This window comes from Trichoderma virens, assembly GCF_000170995.1.
Source record: "Trichoderma virens Gv29-8 chromosome Unknown TRIVIscaffold_2, whole genome shotgun sequence".
Classification (NCBI taxonomy): domain Eukaryota; kingdom Fungi; phylum Ascomycota; class Sordariomycetes; order Hypocreales; family Hypocreaceae; genus Trichoderma; species Trichoderma virens.
This window is the reverse complement of record NW_014013747.1, coordinates 575,306-600,040: the sequence shown is the minus strand read 5'-3', so window position 1 is coordinate 600,040 and position 24,735 is coordinate 575,306. Positions and strand designations below refer to the sequence as shown.

Here is a 24,735-nt window from a genome sequence, read left to right as displayed (position 1 = left end):
AATCTTGCAAAGGAAAGCTGTCAAGAAGTTGGAATAGTAAGATGTCGTTCCGGATCAGTTCCATATACAAAAGAAACAGGTATTTTACTAGTAATACCCGCGGTGATTTTGGGGACTCTTATGGGCGCCCATAGGTGGACGAGGTACATCAACATTCCTAGCGGAATCGTCCAAAGTGAACAGAGCTGATATTAGTCCAGGTCTGAACCATTTATTCTCAGCTCTTCCAACGGAATAGCTCTGATGGAAAGACAGAGAAGAAAACCCCAGTCTCCTGGATAATGTTTCCCCAATGCGTCAAATAAGGTGGTAGACCCGTGGCTGGAAGTGGCCGACATCAGCTACCATAGGTATGCAGTTGATGTGCTATGTTGTTCGCCTCAGTACATGTATCCAGTTGCTACGGCGTTTAAATAGGAGGACTCAATGTTAATATAGTTTGAATTTATAGATCGCAATAGAATGCTAAATATACTCGACACCGAGTGACTTCAAATTATTTTCTTTTTTTCCTATTACATTTCTATTTATAAACGAAATAATTACAGAGACTTCTCAACCTCCATCGCTTCCCGGATGCCCTCCTCAATGGCCGTCACGCGAGCCTGCTCCAAGCGCTTAAGCGGCCGACGAGGGTATCCTCCGTATCCATAGAAGCTCTGAATTGCCTGCTTTGTGCCTGCAATGGCCGCCTTCGTCAAGGGCCAGTCGCCGCGGCTGAGAATCTTTTGCAGCCTCTCGGCCTCCTCCTTGTTGCCCTCGGCATATGAGTTCCAGACCTTGACACACAGCTTGGGCATGACATTGGCACCGCCCGCGATGATGCCGCTGCCACCGCTGACCAGGGTCTGCAGAGTGAAGTCGCACATGCCACCAAAGGCCATGTATCCTGAGCCCTCCTGGAAGGGCGTCTTGGCGTTGGTACCAAGAGCCACGCGTGTAAGCTTTCCAGTGTTGCCACAGGTGAACTTGGTGCCGGTGATGTTCTTGTGCTCGGCCAGCTTGATGAGCAGATCGCTGTCCATGTCGATTCCGGACACGGCACCGGGGTAGTTGTACAGGATGATGGGGATCGGGCTTGCGTCGGCCACGGCAATGAAGTAGTTGTAGATGGACTCCTCGTCGGTCTGGGCGCGGTAATATGAAGGAGGAAGGATCAGAGCAGCCTCAGCACCGGCTTCGGCTGCGAGCTTGCACAGCTCAATGGTGCCCCGGACACTGCCCTCGGTGGCGCCAAACAGGACGGGTGTAGACTGGAAACCAGCGGCATCGAGAGCTTCTCTTGAGGCCTTGACAACGGCAATCTTCTCTTCTCTTGTGCAGTGGACAGCTTCGCCATTGGAGCCCATGATGACGAGACCAGCGAGGCCAGCCTTGGCGAGTCGCTCGGCGTGCTTCTTGATGGTGGGGATGTCGAGATCTTCGGTGACGGGGTCAAAGAAGGTCATGGTAGGGGCGTAGATGCCGCATGGCAGCGATCGAGCGGGAGCCATTGTGAGACTGTGATGTGCAGAGCGAGGCTTTTGGCGAGGGTATCAATGGAGGATAGAAGGAATGAGAAGAGGGTAGGCAGCACGGAGAGAGAGAGAGAGGAGGATGGAGATATCGTGTTACTACAGAGGAGACAGGGAGGATTATTGGTTTTGTAATTCTAAAAGGATGGACCCAATCTTTATAACCCAATACACACACCAGTGTCGTGTTCGGGCACAAAAAATAGCCGCTTATAACCACAAACATGGTCATTCTTCGACTCATGGGCACATGTTCGGAGGGGCAGCCACCGAAGAGGTCCGATAGCCATGCTGTAGCTCGGCCGACTGACCCCGACTCCAAGGGCTACGATCCGAAGACGGCGTGGGGAATGGGTGAGATTTAGTGAGCTGGAGCCATGGAGAACGGCAGAATTGCATATTACAACGGCTCTTGATAGTGGATATATAGGTACGTAGTAAGGCAACTTGCTCCGGTCGAGGTCGATGCAGATACTACCTAGTACGTAGTTGGGTTTGATGGGGGTTTCTGGGGGAATAAGATACAATGGAGACGGCTGGCATGGCGTATACGCTTCATCTGATTGGTGGATATTTCGATTTTGGGCATTTCCCACCATTCACAGGATGGATCACGAGAGGCCCAGCCCACTCATCCGTACCTGTACTTGGTTAGCTCGATTCATCCGTCGGTAGTACGGTAGTACGGCTATATAATTTTGTTTTGGAGAGATGAAAGTGGAAGCATGTCCGTCGGGTTTATTGACGCCGATTTATGAACGGGGACCGCTGGCTGATGGCAAGGGGATATACGGAGTAGAGGTGAAGAGTTACTATGTAGAGGTTCAGGCAGCTGACATAAAGGCTGCTCTTGACCAGTTGTCTGGACCTTGAGTTGATTTGATGTGATATGATGACAACAATCCATATCCTGGAACTTCTCCAAGACGATTGCGGGGTCATTCAAGGGCAGCGCGGGGTAGTGAATCCCGAGACTACGAAGCTGGGAGATGTTTTGTATAAAATCAACATGGATCATCCCCTGACAGAAAAGCTTGCCTTGCATCATGTACACAATACAGTATATGCATCTGCATCCATCAAGGTACAGTAGCAATATAAATGCAAATGTAGTCAATTAAATCACACAATCAATTTAATTCAATTGAACTAAGCAAATCCATCAGAAATGAGGGTCCAGCATCACCTCAATGCTGCTCCACGGCCTTTATTTATCCCTCCAATTGCTGCCCCGCCAATGCCCCTCAATTCCTCCGTTAGCAATGTCACCAGCTCGGAAGCTGGCACATGAGAAACGCGACTCGGCAAGGCTGTAGATGATCCTTCTTTCGAGTCTTTTAAAACTCCATGATTTATTCTTACTCTCTTCTCACTTCATCCTTGTAGCCCTTCTCATCATCTTCTTCGCAGCGTCTCTGTCTGTTCTCTTCATCTCATACAAGATACCCGTTTAAGACATTTTGAAGACGCACTCCTCACCATGGCAGCTCCTCTCAACGTGTTGATGGTGAGTCCAATTGAAATCTGTCGCAAACGTGCCTCTTACTGAGTGACGGACTAACTTTGAAATTACAGATTGGTACCGGCGAGTACACCACCGGCTTCGTTGGCGGTGGCGCCTCTGGTTCCGACAAGAAGGTGGGAGTTGTCGGCCTCACTCTCTTCGACTTGCGACGACGAGGCAAGGTCGGCCAGCTGGGCATGGTCGGCGTCAATGGCACCAAGTTTCCCGCAATCCGTACGTACAAGCCCCCTCGAAGATGCGGCGAGCCAGGTTGACTGAACTCATTGGCCTGTAGGAGAGCATCTCAGCAAGAACATCACTCAAGTCTACAACAACCTCGACACCTCCTTCGACTCATTCCCCGCCAACGACAAGGTCGATCCCGATGCCTACAAGGCTGCAATTGACCTCCTCAAGCCCGGCGACGCCATCACCATCTTCACCCCCGATCCCACCCACTTCCCCATTGCGCTGTACGCCATCGAGCGCGGCATCCACGTCCTCATCACCAAGCCCGCCGTGAAGCTGCTGGAGCACCACCTGGAGCTGGCCAAAAAGGCCAACGAAAAGGGCGTCTACGTCTTCATCGAGCACCACAAGCGCTTCGACCCCGCCTACTCAGACGCCCGCTTCAAGGCGCAGACGCTGGGAGACTGGAACTACTTCTACTCATACATGTCGCAGCCCAAGTCGCAGCTGGAGACGTTCAAGTCGTGGGCCGGCAAGGAGTCGGACATTTCCTACTATCTCAACAGCCACCACGTCGACATCTGCGACTCCATGGTCCAGCAGCGCGGCTACCTGCCCGTCAAGGTTTCTGCTACTTCATCCAAGGGCGTCGCCACCAGCTTGGGCTGCGTCGACGAGACCGAGGACACAATCTCCCTGCTGGTCACCTGGGAGCTCAAGGACCAGCCCAACAAGCGCGCCATCGCCGTCTACACGTCGTCGTGGACAGCGCCTCAGCGGGCCGGAATTCACACCAACCAGTACTTCCACTACCTGGCCAAGGAGGGCGAGATCCGCGTCGACCAGGCCCACCGAGGCTACGACGTTGCTGATGACCGCGCAGGCCAGCTGCAGTGGTTCAACCCCTTCTACATGCGCTACGCCCCCGACGAGGACGGCAACTTCAACGGCCAGACGGGCTATGGCTACATTTCCATTGAGAAGTTTGTCGATGGCTGCCGCGCGGTCAACGAGGGCAGGGCGACGCCTGCTGATCTGGATGCCAAGGGCCTGCCGACTCTGAACAACACGATTGCGACGACGGCTATTCTGGAGGCTGGTCGACGGAGTATTGACGAGGGCCGTGAGATTCAGATTGTGGTGGAGAATGGACAGTGGAAGCTGGTGTAGAGACTGAGTGAAAATCCTCAACAAAATAGATGACTTGATGAAATGAAAATAAAAAAAAGTAAAATCGAAATTTGAATGAACCAAAATCAGTTCTTCACCGTGTCTCTTGTCGTTGTGCTGTTTCGCTGCCAATTACATGACTTAAAGTGTTGGGTGGGTACGTGTGAGTGTAAATGCTAGAAAAAAAATCATGAATCCTCCGCTAGCAACATCTTAACCATATACCAAAAACTCAATATCAAACCGAGCAACTCTCTTCTTCAGCCAATCCCCCCCCAAATCCCCCCTCTACCCAGGAAAATAAACAAAAAATGGACTCAGACGACCTCTTTTCCAACCAGCCCTCCATCTCCAGCCTCCTCACCCAACTCCGCCGCAGCACCCTCACGCCTCACAACCGCCTCAAGTCCATCCACTCCGACGCCGCCTTTGTCGCCCAGGTGGCCTCTTCTTTTCCAACCTATCCTCCCTCTCATTCAGAGTCTAATTCAGCTGCTGGTCTAGAGAAGCGGAAGAGGAAAAAGAGGCCGCTGGTGGCGAATGAGCGCTGTGGGAGCTGGTATATCCCGCCGGACAAGAAAGACGGCAGTGCGTATTTCAAGAGCACGGATGGACATGAGCGGGCGTGGAAGTTTAGCACTAGGAGACTGAACCTGCACCTAATTGACATAATTGAGGAGAATGACGGGTATGTTGCTTATTTTCTCTCCAGCCAGTGTTTGCCATTCATCACATCTCATGCTAACACTCACCTACACAGAATCATCATTGTGGACTCTACTCGCCGCGGCAAACGCAAGTCTCCCATCATCTCACCCAACAATAACACATTTTCCAGTATATCGTACTAACTCCTCAACTCAGGCATGCCCGATGCCCTCTCAACCACCATTCCCATCTGGTGCACCGTCTTCAACATGGCCCTCCTCCCAAACAACCCCCTTTCTTCCAACCTCTTCCTCCCCCCTTACCTGCCCGCATCTACACACTCCCAAATCACCGCTCTCATTCCCACATTCCTATCTTCCCTCAAAGAACTCAACCTCACCCTCCCGACGTCTCTCACAAAGCCTCTTCGCCCCCTCTGGATCACACAGGACTCCTCTCTCCCTCCTCCCCCAGACTCGGACGACGACGAGGATGAAGACCAAGACCAAAATCAAGACCAAGGCATCATATTTCAGGACTACCGACCTGTCATCTGTTGTACCGCTAGTAGACGAGTCATCGGCAGCGAGGTCGACGAGGGCGGCTACATCCAAGGCGCCGGAGACGACACCGAGAACTGGGCTCTAGGCCTGACCCCAGACGTCTTCTGGGCCAACACCACAGCCTTTCTCTCTGCCGCAGAAGCCGATGTCCCCGACCTCATCGTCAAGCTCGTAGAAGAAGCTAAAGCACAGCGCCAGGCTGCTCCCACCGGCGATGTAAACCCAGCTACTCTCCCGCGAAAACAACTCACGTCCTACCTCTCCGTCCGGGCAATATCACCCCTCGACCTCTCAATACCAACAGCGGCATCATCATCACAGCAGCAACCAAACGAATGCCTCATCCTCCTCACCGAAACTCCCACCCCAAAAGAAACCTGGCTCCTCTCCCCAACGCTCCTCCGCGTCGGCCTCGGCAAACACAAAACCGCCAGCCGCAACCTCCGCCTGGCCCTCCCCGAAATCTGCTCCTTCGCAACCCTCTTCCTCCAGCGCAACGAGCACTCCACTCCAACAGATGCAGCAAGTAACGACGCCGTCGTCAAGCCGCCCCAAATCGTCGTCGCCTGCGACTCAGGCAAGGACCTCTCCGTAGGCGTCGCCCTGGCGCTGTCATGCCATCTTTTCGACGACGAGGGCCGCTTCCGCGTGCCTGACGACAAGGTGGCGTTTACCAAGACGTTGGTCAAGATGAGGCTCGGGGCCGTCATGACGGTGTATCCCGAGGCGAATCCGAGCAGGAGTACCTTGCAGAGCGTGAATAGCTTCTTGATGGACTGGAGGAATTAGCAAGGAGCTGATTAGTAACGACGTCTAATTGGAATACATGGTATAAATGACATGGGACAAACATGCATCCGAGTGCTTTTGAATTGGTCTGTATTTTCAAGAAGCGTCAAATTCGTTCCGTCATATCTATTCATATCTAGCTTGCCATGTTGGTGTTTCTGTCTTGATCTCCTTTATGAACCAAGCCAACGAGCAAAAAGAACCCAATTCCAAGCCTTCAAAGGGCATAACCCATAATGCAGAATAAACCAAAATAAAAAAGATACATGAAGCCAATCTAAACCTCGCCCTTCTCAATCTTGGCCAGGGCAGCCGGAAACTCGCTCCAGTCGCGCATAATCACCACCGCGCCCGCATTCCGCAGCACGCCCTCCATCTCCTCCTGCTTGTCGGCGGCATACGGGCCGACATACCCAATCGTCTTGATGCCCGCCCTCGTGGCGCTCAGAGTGCCGCTCTTGCTATCCTCCACGGCCACGCTCTCGCCGGCCGCCTTGCCCAGCACCTTGAGCGCATGCAGGTAAATCGCCGGGTCGGGCTTGCTCGTGGGCTTCTCCAGCGACGTCGCCGCGGAAAACACCACGTCGCCGGGGAAGAACTTGTCCTGGCCGACCTTTTCAATGGACGCGCGCACCCGCCGGAGCGCCGACGACGACACCACGGCCAGCTGGTACTTGCCGCTCCGCTGCAGCGCCTCGAGCTGCTCGTCGACGCCGACGCACGGCCTCAGCGCGGCCTTGAGCTTGGCGATGACGGCGTCCTCCTCGGCCAAGACGTACTTCTCCAGGTCCTCGGGCGCAATCTCGATGCCGTGCGTCTTCTGCAGCGTCGTGAGCATGCCGCGGAAGTTTTGGCCGACGAACTCCTGGATCAGCGTCTCGCCGGTGAACTTGACGTGGACGTTGCGCTCGGCGCAGATCTGGTTGATGAGGTCTGCGCAGGCCTCGAAGGCGAGCTCCTCGGAGAGAACGAGGGTGTTGTCGCAGTCGAAGAGGATGGCGTTGATCTGGAGGAAGAGTGAGGGAGGTTAGCTGGTGTGCGGATAGAAGAAAGTAGGGATGGAGATTTGGCTCACTTCAGGCATCTTGATCAATGCAGTGGTTGGGTATTATTTCCAAGAGAAAAGAGAAAGAGAAAGGAAGAAATAAAGGATTACAACGTAGCGTCTACTGTCTTAATGAAAGAAGAAGAGGAAGAAAACCAACACGAGAGAATTCGGGAACGGCTTCAAGTATATAAGGCGCAAAGATCGCCCAAGCCAAGCCAATCAAGCTCTCCACATGGAAGGGCTGCTAAAGCGGTAACAGGTCCAGGTACAGACGCAATTACCTCATGTGAGACCCGAATCAAAAAGGCATCCAGACGTGTCAAAACACATTGCACAAAGTGGGTATCAATCAAATCCCCTTGCCGCCCCCCGAAATCTTGTTTCTTCGCGCGATGCTGATATGATACAGCGTCAGCCCCGTCTCACCAGAGGCCCCAGATGCACAATTGAATCATCATTACTCCGTACGAGTACAGTCCCCTTCACATGCCAAAACAAGTATTAGTCCGTACTCCGTACTCTGTATTCTACTCTTCTTTATTCTTTACCTAATCTTCTGCCTACATACTTATTTCCTCTCTCTCGACCCCCATTCCCAACATGATCCAAAACAATCAATTCCCCCCTTACCCAGCCTCTCCCCCCCAATCATCATACAGCTATTATTCCCAGCCTTGCTTCGTCTCTCTACCCCTCCCCCTCCGCGGGTCATCAGTGTCGTCATCGCCCCTCCTTGAACCATGTTAGCAGCCCCCATCCATCCCATGCTAGAATGGTTCGTCGCTCCATACGGATAAAAACACCAGACCTTGCTCCGATGTTAAAGGCGCATTCAGAAATCAGTTTCAGCAACACGTCCAGTCGATCTAATCAATAAAACCATTTAATCAATTTATTTCGCTGGAATTCTCGTCATGCTTTGACTGCTCGTGACCATGCCTTGGAACGCGAGTTTGAGACGGCGCCCTAGTGGCTGAGACCCAGCATGTAAGGGCTTTTTCATCAGCTCAATGCCAAAAATAATCAACGTAGGTAGTTATGAACAAAGTTATGCAGCTGGAAAGCATTAATCTACGAGCACTGCATCGTCTCATGATCTGCTGAATTTTCAATGGCTACTATGGTAGATACAGAGCATACAGCAAGGAATCAATTGTTGGTGCCAAAAGCAATATAATTCTTTTCAACCGCTATCAAGTGTTGCGTCGTAACACCGACCAACTTAAAACATAATGTATAAATCCCCTGCAATTCCTCAATCACAAAATCCTGGATGCTATCGTCTCACTCATGCCAACAAAGAATCCTCCGCGTGCCTTGAACTCTGCCAGAAATTCATCCCTAAAACGCCTCTACTCCTTGTCAATTCCTCTTGACATTACAAAAGTGGCCAAAGAAAAACAGAAAGGAGAAAAGAAGAACAAAACACGCCAACTCGTCATCATCGTCATCCGCGCCATGTGTAGTTGACAGACTGTGCCTGAATGCGCAGACATTCATTCCCAACCTGCTCAAAAGGATCGTGCGGCTCGGCTCCCGAGGTCCTGTTCATGTCCCGCATACCAAGCCCTCTGTCGTTATGTGTGGTAATTTCTTTTTCCCTTTTTTTTTTTCGATTGTTTCAAGCGTTGCAAGAAGCGCCTATTGAGCGTCCAATTCCAATCTTACAAAATTTCCTTGAGCTGCGTCTTTTGCTCCGGCGTCAAGCTTGATGGGAAGTTGACCTTGTAGCGGACGATAAAATCGCCGCGTTGTCCGGGCTTCTTTGTCATGGGCATGCCCAATCCCGGATACCGATCTTCGCTTCCGGGTTGCGTTGGACCGCCCTTGTCTATGCTGATCTGCTTGCCGTCGATTGTAGCGACTACACGCTTCCATCCAGTCAACGCCTCTTTGAGCTCCAAGGTGACGGTGTGTACAATGTCATTATCCTCTCGCTTGAACAAGGGATGCTCTTTCTGCACAGCTTGTTAGCATTCCGTGATCGGTCAATTGCAAAAGGGGGAGAGGGAGTGCAAGGGGATCGCGTAGCTTACCTCTTCAACAATAAAGTGTAAATCTTGTCTACCACCCTCCACCTGGTCACCAACTCCGTTAAACTTGATCTTGGAACCCTTCTTGAGCCCCGGCTTAATGGGCACTTCCAAAATTTGGTCTGTCTGCACGCGCTTGCCTGATTCATCAAACGTCTTGCGCTTAATCTTCATCTTCTTTGTAGTTCCATTGTACAGCTCCTCAAGAGTGAGAGCTAATGGCCGCTCAACAGTGGTAATCTCGGGCGTTGGCTCACGGTTTCTGGGCTGTGATTCAGCGAACCCGGATCTCGTCCTTGTCCGACCTGACCGCGGGCCGCCTGCACCAGGACCGAACGAAGAACCAAAGAAGCCACCAAAGTCGTCATCGTCGGGGCCGCCGGTATGCATGCCTCCACTGCGCTTGAACTCTGCAAATAGATCCTCGGGGTTCATAAAGTTGTAACCCTTGGCGTTGCCGCCCGTGCTGAAGTGGAAGGTTCTAGTACCTCCCGGCATACCTCCTCCGAAGTCGAAGCCGCTGAAGCCGCCAGGCATGCCGCCTGCTCCCGGGTATGCGTTGGGCCCTGGACCTCCTTCGGGTGGAGGGGCACCACCCCGCAGCAGGAACTCGAGGCCATACTGGTCGTAGATCTTGCGCTTCTCCGGGTCGGACAGGATTTCGTAGGCTTGCGAGCACTCCTTGAACTTTTCCGCGGCGTTGGGGTTGTCCTTGTTCTTGTCAGGGTGCCATTTCAAAGCAGCTTTTCTGTAACGCAAATCGTGGTTAGCCTCGCCATCTCACTTTCTGCATCGGTTTGGAACTCGCTGGTTGGGCGGCAAAGCTGTGTGGGGAGGAGCACGCGCTTGGTCGTCGTCGGCCAATTGCCACCCGCCAGCTAGTTTGAGCCAAGTATGACGACAAAGATTGGGGAGCAAAAGCAGGGCGTGCAAAAAGAAATCAATGAGCGAAATAGCTGTCACGTACCTGTATGCCTTTTTAATCTCGTCCTGCGATGTGTCGGGTTTGATACTCAAGGTATCGTAAAGCTTGGTCTCCTTGACCATGATGATGAGCTTGTCGGTGTGCTTTCTCTCTAGCAGTGGTGGGGGCCAACGGCAGCTATTGCCAAGGCAGATTCACAGCAAAAGATGCGACGAATCGAATGTAAGACACGAGGCGGAAAGCTGGGATTCGGAATCAAAACTGGATGAAAGAGCAAAGCTGGCAACGAATTATTATGCCGCAGTCGGGGGGTGTAATTGGAGAGAAGAAAGGTAAAGGTTGTGAAAAGAAAGAAAGGAAGATCGGTCAAGAGATTGGTATGGAGGGGGTTTTGGGAGAGAAGTGAGTGAGAGCGTGAGCGTGAGAGAGCAAGCCTCGCTGCTACTAATATTCAGGCCTGGTCAGGTTACTACAGCACAAAGGTGAGCCGGTTGTGGGGCCGCCTTTTGCTGGGACCTTGTAGAAGCTTCCCGCTACCGGCTATGACGCACGAGAGCTGGGGGGGGGGATCAAATATGAGAGAGAGAGAGACGGCAGAAAAAGCAACGTTTGATCGGCACAGGCAGGGCGACCAGAGCTTGGCTGCTGGTTCGATTTGACTTGATGCCAGGGGCCAATTGACCGTCGGTCGGACAAGTGAAGGATGGACGTGATGGTTGTTTGACAGGTAGGTAGAGGTCGACCACGTCCTATATAAGCCAGTACGATAACGTCTGCAGCAGGTTGGATGGATACTTTCAGTCGAAATGCCTTACTATAGGTAGTCTAGTATCTTCTGCACACGTCTGTACCGTATTACCGACTCCGGACCAAGTGCAGTAGCAGCAGCAGTAGAACCAATTATAAAAAGAGGGGGTTGTCATGTAAGGTGAATGTGATGTGATGCGGAAACGCTGCAGCTGCAGATGCATCAACATACAGCAGGCCAACGCACAACAAGTGCTAATGCCAGATACGGGGGAAAAAAAGGAAAAAGGGTCCAAGAGGGAAAAGGAGAACAAGACAGAGAGAGAGAGCATATTTGTTCCCCCTTTGACTCTGGTCTGGCACGAAGCACTGTGGAATCTATTGGCAGCAGGTGACTCTCTCGCAAGCGGTCCGGGGTTGGGCAGGTGATGCTCTTTTTTTCTGTCATGCCATTAGACTATGGGCTAGATGAGTTCCCGGGCTTCATTTCTTCTATTTATTAATTACTACCTACCTTACTGCAAGGTATTACTACCAAATTAACAAGTGCACATTTGGCTTCTTTGTTTAATCTCATCCTCCCGCACCCATATTTGAATGCTCATCCACATCAACACTTTTCATTGTCACACACACACGCAGAGCCAAAAACGTCAGATCAAAAACAGCCCCACGCTACAAGGATCATGCCAAAACAGCTCGCTGGCAGCACTAAGCTCCAGTTGGCAATGACCCGTCAACACTCCCTGATGCGCTGTCTATCAAATCCAATGAGCCCTCAACCCAGCCACGCCCAGCCATCCCTCCTCCTCAAAGAGAACCTGCAACCGAATCCATCTTCCCTTTTGCCCCTGCATCGTCCATTCGTCTGTATGTCACTGATGGAGGGCCCTTCTGCAACCCCTGTACACGCCATGCCATACACTCATACACTCATACGTCAGGCCCCAATATGCCCGCTGCCATTGTAGCACTGATGCCCTACTTGGTAACGCCTTGATGCACATGGAGCAGCAGAAGGAGAAACAACAAACACCACACTAGAGCAGCTAACCGAACACCAAGGCAAGCAATATCCGGAGAGTTATAGTGTTTCACCCCAAAAGTACTTCGTTACAGCTTTGAATCACGCCTTGTGCACGCTCGTGGCTGGCCGAAAATGCCCGTCTCGTAGAAGCTTCTAGAAGCTTCCATACCATCAACTCTCTATCCCCATTCTGCGACCGCTCACGAGATCAAGCACGCACTACAACACCAAGCATTTAGTGCCCGGTATTCTTCGTGATTGGATACGAATACATTTGAAATTAGAGGCTAATGATAACATAACAAGACTGTCCATCCGTGGCATCATGTTCCTCGCCGTGAAGCTGAGTTCTAACTAGAATCTCACCAAAAAGCGAGAAATTCATTGCCAAAAGGCGAACACTGCCATTCAAAAGCCTCGCGCTATAGTGCCAGCCCATTCATTGGCAGACAAGTAACCCCATATACAAACGTTCCCCCCTTCACGACCAGTCCGTAATCCCTTCCCAGCGCTGTTCCTTTTTCCGCAACCAGACTCGACCTCGTGGCCCCTTTTCTTCTTCTTTTTGCAGCAAATCATACTGTACCCAGTCCATTATACCCTCTAAAATCCCTTATAGACGTCTATTCCTGGACATCTGGTATATCCATGTCCATGTTTAGATCCCTCCCAGTTTCGTTCCCCAGCGGTGGCCGTATGAGTGACGGTGGTCGGGCTCGCTCTTGCATTTCTGGGCTCTTAGCCACCTGAGCCTCGGCCAACTTGTTCACCACGTCGTCTGTCTGGCTATCTTCAGAGGGAGTTGGCTTATGTGCTTCGCCCTCGTCTGCCGCGAGCGTTTCTGGTGTAAGGGTTGCAGATTCAATCGTAATCAGCGCTGGGTCAGGGTTTAGTAGGGCCGATGGGATTCCGTGAGGCCCGAATTTTCCCTCTGCGTCAGAGCCTCTGACATACTCCACCTTGCCTCCAGACATGTCTGCCATCTCCATCTCTGATTGCTCTATTTGTTCGTCAAATGCATTTTCAAATGGACTTCTGTCCTCGCTGCCGATGGACGCTCGGTTCGTATCCATGGAGTCCATGCTATCTCGGTGCTTTCGCTTGGACGGCGAGACGGGGTCGACAGACGTATACCTCCTTTCCTCCACGCTGTCGGCGGCGGGCCGCTTCAGTTCTTGCCGAAAAGCCTTATTATCCGATCTGACAAACATATTCAGGGCATCTGACAGCGGGGTTCTCGGCGTGGAGAGTGCTTCTTCGGTCGCATATATGAGAAGAGGCGTCTTTGTCTCATGCCACACATCTCTCAAGACTCGCTCAATTTCTACTCTCTATTGAAGGGTGTAAATGTTAGCATTGTCTCTCACTAGAGCATAAGAGAAACTCGGGTTACTGCACCTCTGATCTAACTAGTTGGTCCTCATTGGGACAGTATTCTAGCCGCCACCATTGATCGACTGGCGATTTCGGTTCTTCTGACTCCTCGAACTCCGGGTACACACGTTGGCAGACATAAACAATATCTCTGTCGGTTGCTACACCTCTGAGAAGATACTTCTTGCAAGTCATTGGCTTTGGTCGGCCTGGCTTGTCTGGGACAGTCAAGAGTTTGCCGAGAAAGCGTTGTTTGGCTTGAATCTGCTCTAGCTGAACGCGGAGGTCTAAAACAGTAATTCATCAGCATGCCGTGTTCATTTTCTTTTTCCTGCCTATAGTTGGATAATTTTCCTCACCTTCGGTCTTTGCTTCCATATCATGCAGTATCCGTTCCGTCAGAAGAAGCACTTCGTCCACCTGTTCAGAGTGTTTGGCCTGTTCCGCCGTCATTTGACATGGCGCATCCCGGTAGTTGGGATACTTGTTTGTGTCGAATCCCGAGGCTTCCATCGCCTGAAACTGGCCGGAGGTCTGAAGGTAGTCGGAAAAGGCCTTCCACTGCTCCGTAGCATTGCGGATCATGTCCGTCTTGTTAAATGTCAACTGGTTCCAGTCATCCTGCCATTCCTGTAGACGCCGCTCCTCGGTTGTCACGATGTCGAAAGCATTCTTGGTTTCCAGTAAAGCAGATGCTATTCTTTTGGCCTCCTCCTTACGACTTTCCAGATATCGTTCCGGGTATAGCACTTCTGGAATGTCAAACGAATCAAGCGGCCCATCATTTCCGACTTTGATACTAAGGACTTCTCCCATTCTCCGAAACATGGCGATTCTAGCCCTGTCGTCCGCATCGTGCCACGACAGCAAGTCTCCCCACATCAAATAATCCAGGGCTTCGTAGAGGGTTTTGATGTGGGCGTACTCGAGCCCTGAGTGGTCAAATTCAAGCAGTCCAAAAGTCGCATGCTGGGCCTCGTCATCGTCGTTACTACCGACGCTTGTCAGTACCGCTTCTTGGTACAACGGCTCTAGCAGCTTTCCACCATTAGTGTCTCCGAGATGTGCATAAAATTGCTTCTCCGTATCATTTGTTGCATCCTGCATCAAATTCGAAAGCGTAGCGACTGTCGCATAACTCCTCTCTGTCAGCTCAAGAAACGCCATGAGCCGATGGATTTCTTCTTCAAAGTTTGGCTTCGGAGTATTATCGTAGCCCCAATCCGTTTCTCCTGACTGCATCTGTCGTAAGGCTTCTGGAGGTAGAATCTCCTGCCCGTTCCACCATTCGTTATTGAAACCGTAGGATGCCGCAGGAGAGCCACACTGTAGGAGGACATTCCTTGCCAGTGGAATTTGGCTAAATATCGTGAGTAAGCCACCCAAGGTGTGGTGTCTCGCTGAGCTAGGTCCCTGGATTAGGAATGCCGGAGTTTCGGGGGCTCGCTTTCTCTGAGCTGGTGATGGAGCGTTATCTAGCCTTGTCTTGAGCGGCCCAACGGGAACCATGGCCCAGTTGTCCTGGTCATATTCGGAACGGTTCGCGGGGCCAAAGTACGGCGTTGAGGTCGACTGATCTATGACTCCAGATTCTTGCGGAGGGATCGATAGCCCCGCTTCTTGAGCTGATTCCCGCAACGCTCTTTGCATGTCCTCATCCTCTTGCGAGTGCATAGTATTTCCCCCTACCAGCCATGTCAGAATAGATTATTTCGCAGATGCGGGGGAGTGCAGAACACTACCAGCTGCGTCTCCCGTGGTCCATTCGACCATCCTACCCAGCGGGGATCTATCGTTAGACCGCGAAGGAGGCCTTGATGGAGCTCCATAGCCAGGTGGGGGAGGCGTCACCCCTTGTATGATATCGTTGCCGTTCAGCGATTCAATGTGAAATGCTGCCTAGAGTGTCAGATCCCATATGATGATCTTCCTGTGGTGCGGGTAGCCCCCCTCATACCTCTGCCAGCATTGTTACCGATGGCACCGTCTCTATCGGCTGAAAACATGGCCTCGTTCCATAGCGAAGTATACTTTTGTCGGAACTACAGCAACACAGATTAGTATTGTGCGACTCGGCCATGTAGTTCCAGGCGGGAGGGGTTAGAGGAGTTTTGCATACACTCTCAGAGTTGTCAAAGTATTGCATAACGACGGTTTCGACATTTCGATTATTATTCTGCGTCGTGTTAGTTACCGCAACGAACTGGCGACTGGGTGCATCGCAAACAGACTCTGAGCGCGTTTATGACCAAGGCACGGTCATCGACTGGATTGAGGCCCGCAAAGTCAATGACCTGCGAGATGTCATCCTCGGACGGCTCCATCGAGGCCATGACGAATGACGGCCGGTTGTAGCTCTATTCGGAACAATGGCAAAGCTGCTAGAGCTGTAATAGAAAGAATATTGAGATTAAAATGCAGCGTGCGGCTTCCGGGACCAGCCAGAGCCTGGTTCGAGCCCTGTGTCTCCCTCTCTCGCCTCGTTTGGCAGGACAGGACGGGACAGGACAGGTGACCCTAGCTCCAGAATCGGAACGAAGCTATCGAGGATGCGAACCAAGCGTGGCGGCTGCGGGCATGAGGAAGCAAAAATGAGAGAAAGGCCAATTTAAGCAATACCGGAGGCGAAAAAGCGTCGCCAGCAAGCGACGCAAGCTGCTGCTTGTAGGTGCCAGCCTGGAGGAATGTGGCCGTCGAATGGTTTAGCACCTTGGGAGGTGAAAGGCGGTTGCGTTGCGGGCGGCACGTCAGTGAAGGAGGGACCTGAGTTGATAAGATAAGCTGCGCCAGCGTGTTAGTACCTGAGCATTGGCATTGAGGGATTGAGGGGCTGCTGGAAATAACATCTGACTGCCCGCTGCAAAGCATAACCGCAGCTGGGCCACGCAAGTATTACGCAGCCCTGCTTTTCTACTCAAGTCAAATAATGGAGGACATGTAGGTGCATGTGCTCATGGCAAGCAAATTTTCTGATTCGGGCCCTTAAAATGCCTTTTGGTAGTATTTTTGTGTATTTCTGTTCTCAATTAGTAGTTTATTGAGAACCTTGATGATCAGTTCGACACTCATTAGCCGTCTCATGCGATGTACCTGTTAATGTTAAGACATGACATTTCGTATCTCTGGGTTCTCTGTGCCTAGAATACCTTTGTGCCTACGTTTTCTCGCCTTTTTGATTTAAAAGGCTAACACAGTCACTTGAGACCCTTCTGCTTCTTAAGAAGAAAAAGAAATTGTATATCTGTGCTTGCTGTATCAACGCGTCTATGCGCTTTTGCCTTCTATGTAAAGTTTGGCTGCCCTCAGACTCGAGCTACAAGAAACGATAAAAACCCGCTAATATGAGAGATGCCTGTAATGACCTAAAAAGGCAAGAAAACAAAAACAAAGGCAGCAAAGTAAAACAAGAAACCGCAAAAATTCAAATGCAATCCTTCCGTGGTCCAAGAGTAGAGATGCCACGCCATGACACCAACCTTCTCCCAGCCCGTTCCATGCATAGGTAGGTAAGAAGCCGCCAAACGCCATCAAATCGGATCCGCTAGTTGCGTAGGTAAAAGTATGCCATCGGTTGTGGCGTGTTATGACAAGCCAGCCGGCTGTTGGTTCTTTCGCTTTTTTCGCTTTTTCACTCAGGAAACAGCGCATTCTCCCCACATCATGTCACAGTTGAACGCTCATTTATCATCCTCATCTTCTTCTTCATCCTCCTCCTCTTCCTCCTCGAAGTCATCCATGTTTTCGTCACTATCGCTTCCGCCAAAGTCTTCTTCCTCATCTGTCATATTCCAAAAGTCGGCATCGTCATCGATCGGCTTTACCGGTACCGGAGTCAGCTCGTCCATGCTGGGCATCCTCACACCCGCCGGGATGCTTTTCTTGGTCGCTGCCACTGTAGCCTTGGCCAAGGCATTATACTGAGCACGATCGTCTCGATACATGACGCTGGCATCCACGTTGGCAGCTGAATTGATCTCGGGATCGTCCATGAGCAGGAGAACGGATCGGAGAACAGATTCAACTCCGTGTAGGACATTCCATCTCTCGCTTGCAAGTTCGCCAGACTGCTCGTCTTCGCCAGGCTTGTGAAGAATGGAAATGCAGAGGTTTCCGTCGGAATATACGTTAGGATGGATGATGTTGGGGGTGAGGAACTTGAAGACCGGCGGCTGATAAGGATAGTCGGATGGGAATCTCATCTCGGCCTGGAGTTCCTTGTTAGTATCTCATCGCCTCTCGCCGGGACAAATTGCTTGGCTTACCTTGAGGAACGCTCCGTGCCAAACGCTGTCAGGATTGACAACCCAGAGGCCGATCCTCCATTTGAGGAGATTTGTCTCATCTGTCTGGGTATTGTGAGTAGGAGAGTCTTTGCGGGTTTCAGTCGATTCAGGTGTACCTACTGTAATCTCCACCCATTTCTCCTTCTGGAGAGACCGCAGCTCTTGCATAAGGCGCTTCTGAGCCATGACGCTGGTAGGTGATTGTAAAGATTATATGGAACGATATAGGAGGCAGAACGGCTCGAAAGTTGTTTTCCTCTATGCTGCTTCTACTCAACGCGCAGGAGCAGTAGCGTCTGGCTGGTTGTCGGCAGCAACCGGGAGAGTCCAGAGTCTAGGGGGAAATGGATGAGAAGGGTGAGTGGGTGGCCGCCACTGAAGACTCGATGCTGTCGTCCGAGGATAGACACTGGGCGTGACAAGAGGCGTGGAAATGAGGCGCGTATGGGAATAGAGATCAAAAAAAGAAAAGAAGATGCAAGTAAAGAAAGGGTTGGCGACGTAGAAGTGCTCGTACAGGAATTTCCGAAACTCAGCCGGACCGGCTATGGCACCTCAGATGTGACGGCATCAGGTGGCTGCAACAGGTGACTGCCGCAAGTCCCGGGCGGTGAAGCCTCTACAGGCGCCTGCTAGTCGCAGCTAGAGTGCGCTGCCCCTCCCCCAGCGCCCCCGCCTGCAGGGGTCCTCGCCTGGGCTTAGGGGTGCATCCCGAGTGCTATCGCCGGCAGGTACAGCCAAGTATCGGTCCCGTGGCGATGGTTGACGGCGATACTTGCGCGGTACGAGCTGTGCAATAGGCGGTACTTACATAGCCGCCACGTGAATCGCCTGAGACGAGGGGGGAAAAGGAGTTTGACACCTGTCATGAGAGGGCAGTTCGGTGCTATTGAATTGAATTCCACTGAGAGAGACGAGTGACTAATGTGGTGGTGATACGTATCTAGCTGCACGGGTCAACGTACGATTGGATCCATCAATGCATCATTTCAAGGCCCAGCCATTCCATCCTGCAGGTGAGCCTCAACAAAGCGCGTCTACTAATACCTACTAGTAATTAGATAATGTACTCGTATGTGCGTGCATGTACTCACTAGGTAGTACCTTAATTGGCCACTACGGAGTAACCCGAATGCTAACAGGCGTGCTCTAACTGGAATTATCAAGCCATCGATCTAACATCAAGATCTGCGCCGTCATCCTCTCAAGCCACTCAATGAAAAATTTATTCGGCGGGAATGAAGCTGATTTTCCATTGTAATGTAGGGGTGAGAAACAAAAACTAGCGGCTTCCATTTGATTCCATTCAGCTCGCTTGAGCGCACCTTATCATTGCATAGGCATGGCTTATTCTCGCCTCATAGGTGGCCAATGGACTCGGCCGTCTGCATATTGGGTGGCGCACACATGCATTTGGCCCGACGACGGCTCCTATATTAGGCACCAAATGAAACAAACACAGACAGAGTCAATGGACGGCGTGTGGAGGGCCAGTACGAGCTATACCCAACTCAGGGATAAAGTATACTTGCGTAGATATCCTTCCATCCAAGGTATCACGTATATGATAGAGAAATGGCCCAATGCTACCTGTCAAGATACATCGCTCGAATGATATGCACGGATGCCCCTATGCCCAACAAAATACGTCTCTTATCCTGATAAATCGTAATACATGCAGGTTCCCGATCGGAAGTTGTACAAAAACGAATGCTTCGAGCCATTCTTCTTCTCATACCTGTACCTCCAGGTGTCAAGCTGATCGTGAATCTCACGAATGTTCTTCTTCTCCGACGTTGCCACGCCATGCTCAGCTCTCCGCCAGCTTTCAGGGTCTGATAAGTTTGTGTTCTGTACAAGCTCCATCAGGTGATCGCTGGTTTCGACGGCCAAGATAGGGCCTTCGAGAAACGAATTCATCAGCGTGGCTGCGGTGATTTGTGCTTGCTCCACCACTGTGCGCCGATTGAACTTTTTGCTCTTGGTTTGGGCAACCATGATCTTGACTTCCTGCTCGTGATCTTTCTCGCTTTGTATTGCTGGCTCGGGTGCTCCACGAAACTTTGCTGCAGCCTTGGAATCTCGGTCTCGAATCTCAGGTCTCAGCCAGGAAAGGAGCTGCGCCATGGGAAGATCTACATCCGGTACATCCTTCTTTCCCACAGTCTTGATTTTCAGCATAGAATCTTGCTTGATGATGATGATCCAACAATAGCTCTCATCCCGGTGTTTCGACATTAAATCTTCTGGAGATCTGGAGTCCCTAGCAAGCTCTGCGCTTATATCGTGTGACCAGAGAAGCCGCAATACCTCAATTCCAGAGGATCGAAGAGTCGCTGCATCAAAACTTGCCACCAAAATATCGCACTGCAGGTTTGGCGTCAGTCGGGCACTTCAAACTGTCGCATGATTTGATAGGTACTTACACGTTTACTGCTGAATATGCTGCTCACATCTTCTTCGCTCTTCTTCAAAAACGAGTAGCCGCCGGATTTTGGCGTTTTTGCCAACCTTTCCCAAGCCAGGCTGAACCCGACGGCATGGCGTTTTTCAAACTGCCCTCCAATCTTGGGACGCTGCTCGTTGATCAAGTGGTCATACCGGCCACCAGCGGCAAAAACGTCTTTGGCCTTCTTATCGTAGATGCAGGAGAAAAGGATGCCACCGATGTAAAAGCCTTCTTTGAGACTGTTGAGAGGATTGATGTAAATCTTGGTAGTGACGCCCAATCGCTTGGTATACTCCACCACTTCCTTGAGATGTGCTATTGTCGACGCGGCCCGTTGATACATGTCGCTGCCTTCAAAAACGAGCTTTAGCTTTGCAAACGCCTTGTTTGGTGTGTCTGTATCATATCGTTAGCAAAGGATCGAAATGTCTTGGCTGTGGGTCAATGGCCACGGTGAACTCGTACCTCGGAAATCGAATCGCTGAAGCTCGTCAATACTGGTAGCTGAGATTCCCACTGCAGGAGATCGAAGCTCCATCCTAATCTTCTGCCATGTATGGTTGTGAATGTTTAGCCTGGATAAGACATCTGCCGCTGCCCTCCTAGAAGAAGGGGGAATACCACAGTATTCGAAAATTAGTTGGAGGATGTCAGAGTGTCCAACATGGAAGCACATTTGCGAGGCTGACAAGGATGGAAACGTATGGAGAATCTCATCCAGGACTTTCAAGACCTCGGCTTCTTTCAATGCCAGATCCAGCGTGTCGATCGTGACAATGTCAAAATCCACCTCACCAAACATCTGAGGCTGCCCTGTATCTTGCTTATCTCTAAACACGCTGCCAAACGTAAAGGTGCGTTGCAGGGGAGGAGTCTGCGAGTGTTTTGCCAACATTCGGGCGTGTCCCATTGTAAGATCATAAGGAAGCTGGAGGACAGTGCCGTTGGAATCAAGAAGTCGAACAGCGTTGTCAGCATGGTGCACCGTCTTGGGATATATCGAAGTTCGTGTTGCCTCAAGGGCTCCGTGACGGCGAAAAATGGCCACCAACGCATTCTTGACGATGCTTTGATTCAGAAGCTCGGCAGAACTGGGTGTGGTGCCGTTCATGTCCCACGCGAAATTCTTGGCCGCCTCCACGGGCCGTGCAAACAGCGTTGACAACATCTTTTGGTAATATGGGGAATTAGGGTCTGCCAGACCCGCCAAAGTTCGCCTGATGGTCTCGCTCTCCATTTGGACTGGCAATTTACCACTCTTGAGTAGATCAGAACTAGATGGCCGTTCTTTGGGGTTATGATTGACAAGCGAGAGCACAATCTCAGTTTGTGTCTTTTCAGCAGGTCGGAAATCCGAGGGTAGAACAGGGACAGGACGTCGAAGCTGCCCAAGAACATCGGCTTTTTGCATGCCCATCATAGGCAGATAGCACATCTCAAAGAAAATGATTCCGAGGGAATACATCTGTAAGCACGTCAGCTTCCACTTGTAGACATACGTATAGAGAAACATACGTCGACTTTAGTGCTATACATTCCATTGGATGCAGATCGCACTTCTGGGGCAGAGTAATAAGCTGTTCCAATACTTCTTGTCATGTCATCTGCCTCATAGCCGTTGACAGTGGTTCGATCCACAGAAAACTGGCCGCTGGTTGCCAAACCAAAGTCGCCAATCTTGACATTGTCCACACCGTCGGCACTGCTCGCAATAAATATGTTCTCCGGCTTGAGATCGCGGTGAACAATACTTAGCGAATGAATGTGCGCCAAACCTTCCAGAATCTGTCTAAAAAGCCGCCACACTTCTGCAGTATTTTTGTACAACTTTCGCGCGATAAGATCTCTCAAAGTCTAAGGATTAAAGTGAGTAACTGCTCAAGAGGAGCTGATCAATCTTGTATACGTACCCGCTTCTCGCAGTATTCCATGGAGATGTAGAGAACTGTTCGGTAAGACCGATGCATTCGAGCGCGCCGCTGCAGGGCAGCTAGCCTGTCCTTCTCGTGATGCTTTTCACGATGACCAATGGAGTCCATAATAGAGCTTCGATCGTCGTCTTCTTCGTCATCGGACGAATCATGGTCCTCCTCGTCCTCCTCGTCCTCGTCCGAATCGTAGTCAAATTCCACTCCAGCATTGGACGATATAAAATCCAAGCCGCCAGTGCTTGTAGCAAACTGGATATCAATACCAGCGGATTCGTTACCTGTGTCCCGAGTATCCTCTGTGTAGTCATCCGTTGATGTTTCACCCTCGGTGTCTGTTGAATCAGGAATCTCTTCGACCCAAGTGTTGTAATACCGCACAACTGCGGGATGGCTAAGCTGCGAGAGCAGTCGGACTTCCTTGAGGATTTCCGTAAGGCTTGCCTGTGAACGCTGTGTGATCTTTTTAATTGCGTATATCTGTCCATCCAGCTTTTTCCTAGCCTTGACAACCTCACCAAATCCGCCCTTACCAAGTCTTCCCTCTTCCACAAAGTCTTCCGTGTACCGAGAGACGGCTATTGCTCTATTCATTGAGTCTCGTCTGAGCCTCACGGGAAGGGCTTGCAAAGAATTGATGGATGGGCTGTGAGACAGCATGGCAGAACTGTCTTCAAACAGGACAGGAGCATCTGTCGCAAGAAATTCACTAGCCCCAAGTTCAAACGCTCTCGGCCTCTTCTGCCTATCGTCTTTGAAGAAACGGCTGACCAGCTCTTGGAGGGGCTGGGAAAGCATCACCGATTCCATCAGATTTTTGGGAGACGAATACTTGCGAAGCACATCTAACCCAAATACCATCTGTACGAATACAATGCCAAAGTCCCATATATCAGCCTTGGATGTGTATTGAGGTTTGGTGGCCGCAGCAATCTCTGGTGGTAGCCAATACGCAGACTTTGCGGTGGCGAGCCCTGGGGGGCCTTGCTTTTTGGAAGTGAGATTGTGAATCTCTCTCTGATATGAGGCATCAGATATTTTTGGTATAATTTCACCGGTGGACTCCCTAAAGAGGAGGATATTCCTTGGGTGGATATTTTGATGGGCTATGTTCTTGTTGTGAAGGAAGTTTAGCGCATCCAGGAGGTCTCTTGTCCAAGCTCGAACTTTTCCTATCTCGAGATGGCCTGCTAGCTCTAGCAATTCCTCCAGTGAGCCTCTCTCGGCCAGCGGGCTTAGTATCCTCACCGTCCATGTACTGGATGCGGTACGATCAGCGGCTGCACCACTCTCGACCTTGAAATCAAGAATATCGACAAGATGTCGGTGATGAATCTTGTTCCCAATCTTGAGATCCTGAAGTCGAGATTCTAAAGACTGCAGTTGCTTTTTGAATTCTTTCTGATCTTTCCCATTTGGACGCAAGACAGCCTCTTTCAACGCCAATAGTTGGTTGCCTTGGCCATTCGAGAGAACTGGACGCACGGTATAAACGGTGGAAACCTCTCCGGCACGAGGGTCGGATTTCCCAGTGACAGATCTGAACGTCAAAACATTTCCCATGCGATCAGTCACAGTGCAAAACTGATCAAAGTCAATCGTCTCGCCATTCGAGACCGAGGATGAGGATGGCCGGTGAGGGCTCAAGCCATTTGTGCGACGACTGAACTTTGACTCTCTCGCTTTTTGCTTCTGCCGCTGAAGCTCTTGTTGTAATTCTTCGGCGGCAGCTTTCTCCTGCTCCTTCATCTCCTCTTCCTCCAAGCGCTTCTCTTTCTCCTTTTGCTCCTGCGCCAGCTTTGCCAAGGCCGCTTCGTGTCGATCACGCTCTTCTTCTAGCGACGGCAGCTGTTTACCAGACGCCTTTGCCTGCGCAGCATCCTCAAGGATATCCTGAATACCCTCAACAATCTTGTAGACCATCTCTTCAGCTTCCTTGGCGAAAATCTTTGGCTGTGTTTCCAAAAACTTCTGAATCTTGAACCCAGTAGCCTCTCGGAGGTAGCTCTGGCCCTTGAGGGTCAAAAGCGGTGGTGTCTTTGGATACGTCGCCGTAATAGTAAATCCGACTGTCACAGCAAAGTCTTCATCGCTTGGGGCTTTGATCCGTATGTCAAATGACGGGTCGGACTTCTAAATATATGTGTAAGTCGACATGCGCCAGCAAGGTTGAGAAACTCAAGGCGGAATACCTTCCAAGCGCTATGCGCCGCCGTATGCTGGATGAAATCATCTCCGTATATAGCTTCTAAGGCAAAAATCTCGTTCCTCTGGAGCTCTTCGTACTCAATCTTGGTCGTCGCATCCGGACCGGGGGGCTTGAGGCCCGGAAAGCTTGAGTCATCCTTTGAGTTTTGCGGCGGCGCCGTCAGTATCCTGGGTTTTTTCCACGCCATAGTCGCGTGATACCTAGGTAAGAGCCACAGCTAAAGCCGTGACGCTTTACACAGAAGAGGCCATTGTGAATACGGGTAGAGACGAGGGATAATAAGGCTGGTGTGGTATGGAGGAGGAAGAATGTCGAGAAGAGCCAGTAGCGGCTCG

The 24,735-nt window shown here is 51.1% G+C and overlaps 8 protein-coding genes across 8 annotated transcripts; 2 read left to right on the top strand and 6 right to left on the bottom strand.

Moving 5' to 3' along the window:
• Positions 1-464: 464 nt before the first annotated feature.
• Positions 465-1,505, bottom strand: TRIVIDRAFT_215195 (uncharacterized protein; the record flags this gene model as incomplete). Its single annotated transcript, XM_014104838.1, has 1 exon — positions 465-1,505. The coding sequence occupies one exon, from the start codon at positions 1,491-1,493 to the stop codon at positions 543-545; it is 951 nt and encodes a 316-aa protein (XP_013960313.1).
• A 1,390-nt stretch (positions 1,506-2,895) lies between these two features.
• Positions 2,896-4,473, top strand: TRIVIDRAFT_86174 (uncharacterized protein; the record flags this gene model as incomplete). The annotated part of the gene is made up of 3 exons (XM_014104837.1): positions 2,896-3,021; positions 3,090-3,252; positions 3,314-4,473. The coding sequence occupies 3 exons, from the start codon at positions 2,995-2,997 to the stop codon at positions 4,375-4,377; spliced, it is 1,254 nt and encodes a 417-aa protein (XP_013960312.1).
• Positions 4,474-4,691: 218 nt separating this feature from the next.
• TRIVIDRAFT_134900 (uncharacterized protein) lies at positions 4,692-6,371 on the top strand (the record flags this gene model as incomplete). Its single annotated transcript, XM_014104836.1, has 3 exons — positions 4,692-4,858; positions 4,904-5,094; positions 5,242-6,371. Coding segments are annotated over 3 exons (1,488 nt in total), but the record flags the coding sequence as incomplete, so codon positions are not given.
• A 103-nt stretch (positions 6,372-6,474) lies between these two features.
• On the bottom strand, positions 6,475-7,542 carry TRIVIDRAFT_79668 (uncharacterized protein; the record flags this gene model as incomplete). Its single annotated transcript, XM_014104835.1, has 2 exons — positions 6,475-7,383; positions 7,453-7,542. The coding sequence occupies 2 exons, from the start codon at positions 7,459-7,461 to the stop codon at positions 6,655-6,657; spliced, it is 738 nt and encodes a 245-aa protein (XP_013960310.1).
• A 1,041-nt stretch (positions 7,543-8,583) lies between these two features.
• On the bottom strand, positions 8,584-10,755 carry TRIVIDRAFT_215192 (uncharacterized protein; the record flags this gene model as incomplete). Its single annotated transcript, XM_014104834.1, has 3 exons — positions 8,584-9,383; positions 9,462-10,206; positions 10,426-10,755. The coding sequence occupies 3 exons, from the start codon at positions 10,503-10,505 to the stop codon at positions 9,090-9,092; spliced, it is 1,119 nt and encodes a 372-aa protein (XP_013960309.1).
• A 1,969-nt stretch (positions 10,756-12,724) lies between these two features.
• TRIVIDRAFT_79666 (uncharacterized protein) lies at positions 12,725-15,864 on the bottom strand (the record flags this gene model as incomplete). Its single annotated transcript, XM_014104833.1, has 6 exons — positions 12,725-13,488; positions 13,568-13,818; positions 13,891-15,216; positions 15,489-15,573; positions 15,651-15,707; positions 15,763-15,864. 6 exons carry the CDS (start codon positions 15,862-15,864, stop codon positions 12,781-12,783), a joined length of 2,529 nt encoding a protein of 842 aa, XP_013960308.1.
• Positions 15,865-16,746: 882 nt separating this feature from the next.
• On the bottom strand, positions 16,747-18,125 carry TRIVIDRAFT_176425 (uncharacterized protein; the record flags this gene model as incomplete). Its single annotated transcript, XM_014104832.1, has 3 exons — positions 16,747-17,736; positions 17,794-17,877; positions 17,935-18,125. The coding sequence occupies 3 exons, from the start codon at positions 17,998-18,000 to the stop codon at positions 17,209-17,211; spliced, it is 678 nt and encodes a 225-aa protein (XP_013960307.1).
• Positions 18,126-19,394: 1,269 nt separating this feature from the next.
• TRIVIDRAFT_79664 (uncharacterized protein) lies at positions 19,395-24,587 on the bottom strand (the record flags this gene model as incomplete). The annotated part of the gene is made up of 6 exons (XM_014104831.1): positions 19,395-20,181; positions 20,241-20,659; positions 20,729-21,728; positions 21,779-22,117; positions 22,174-24,324; positions 24,384-24,587. 6 exons carry the CDS (start codon positions 24,585-24,587, stop codon positions 19,468-19,470), a joined length of 4,827 nt encoding a protein of 1,608 aa, XP_013960306.1.
• Positions 24,588-24,735: the final 148 nt, after the last annotated feature.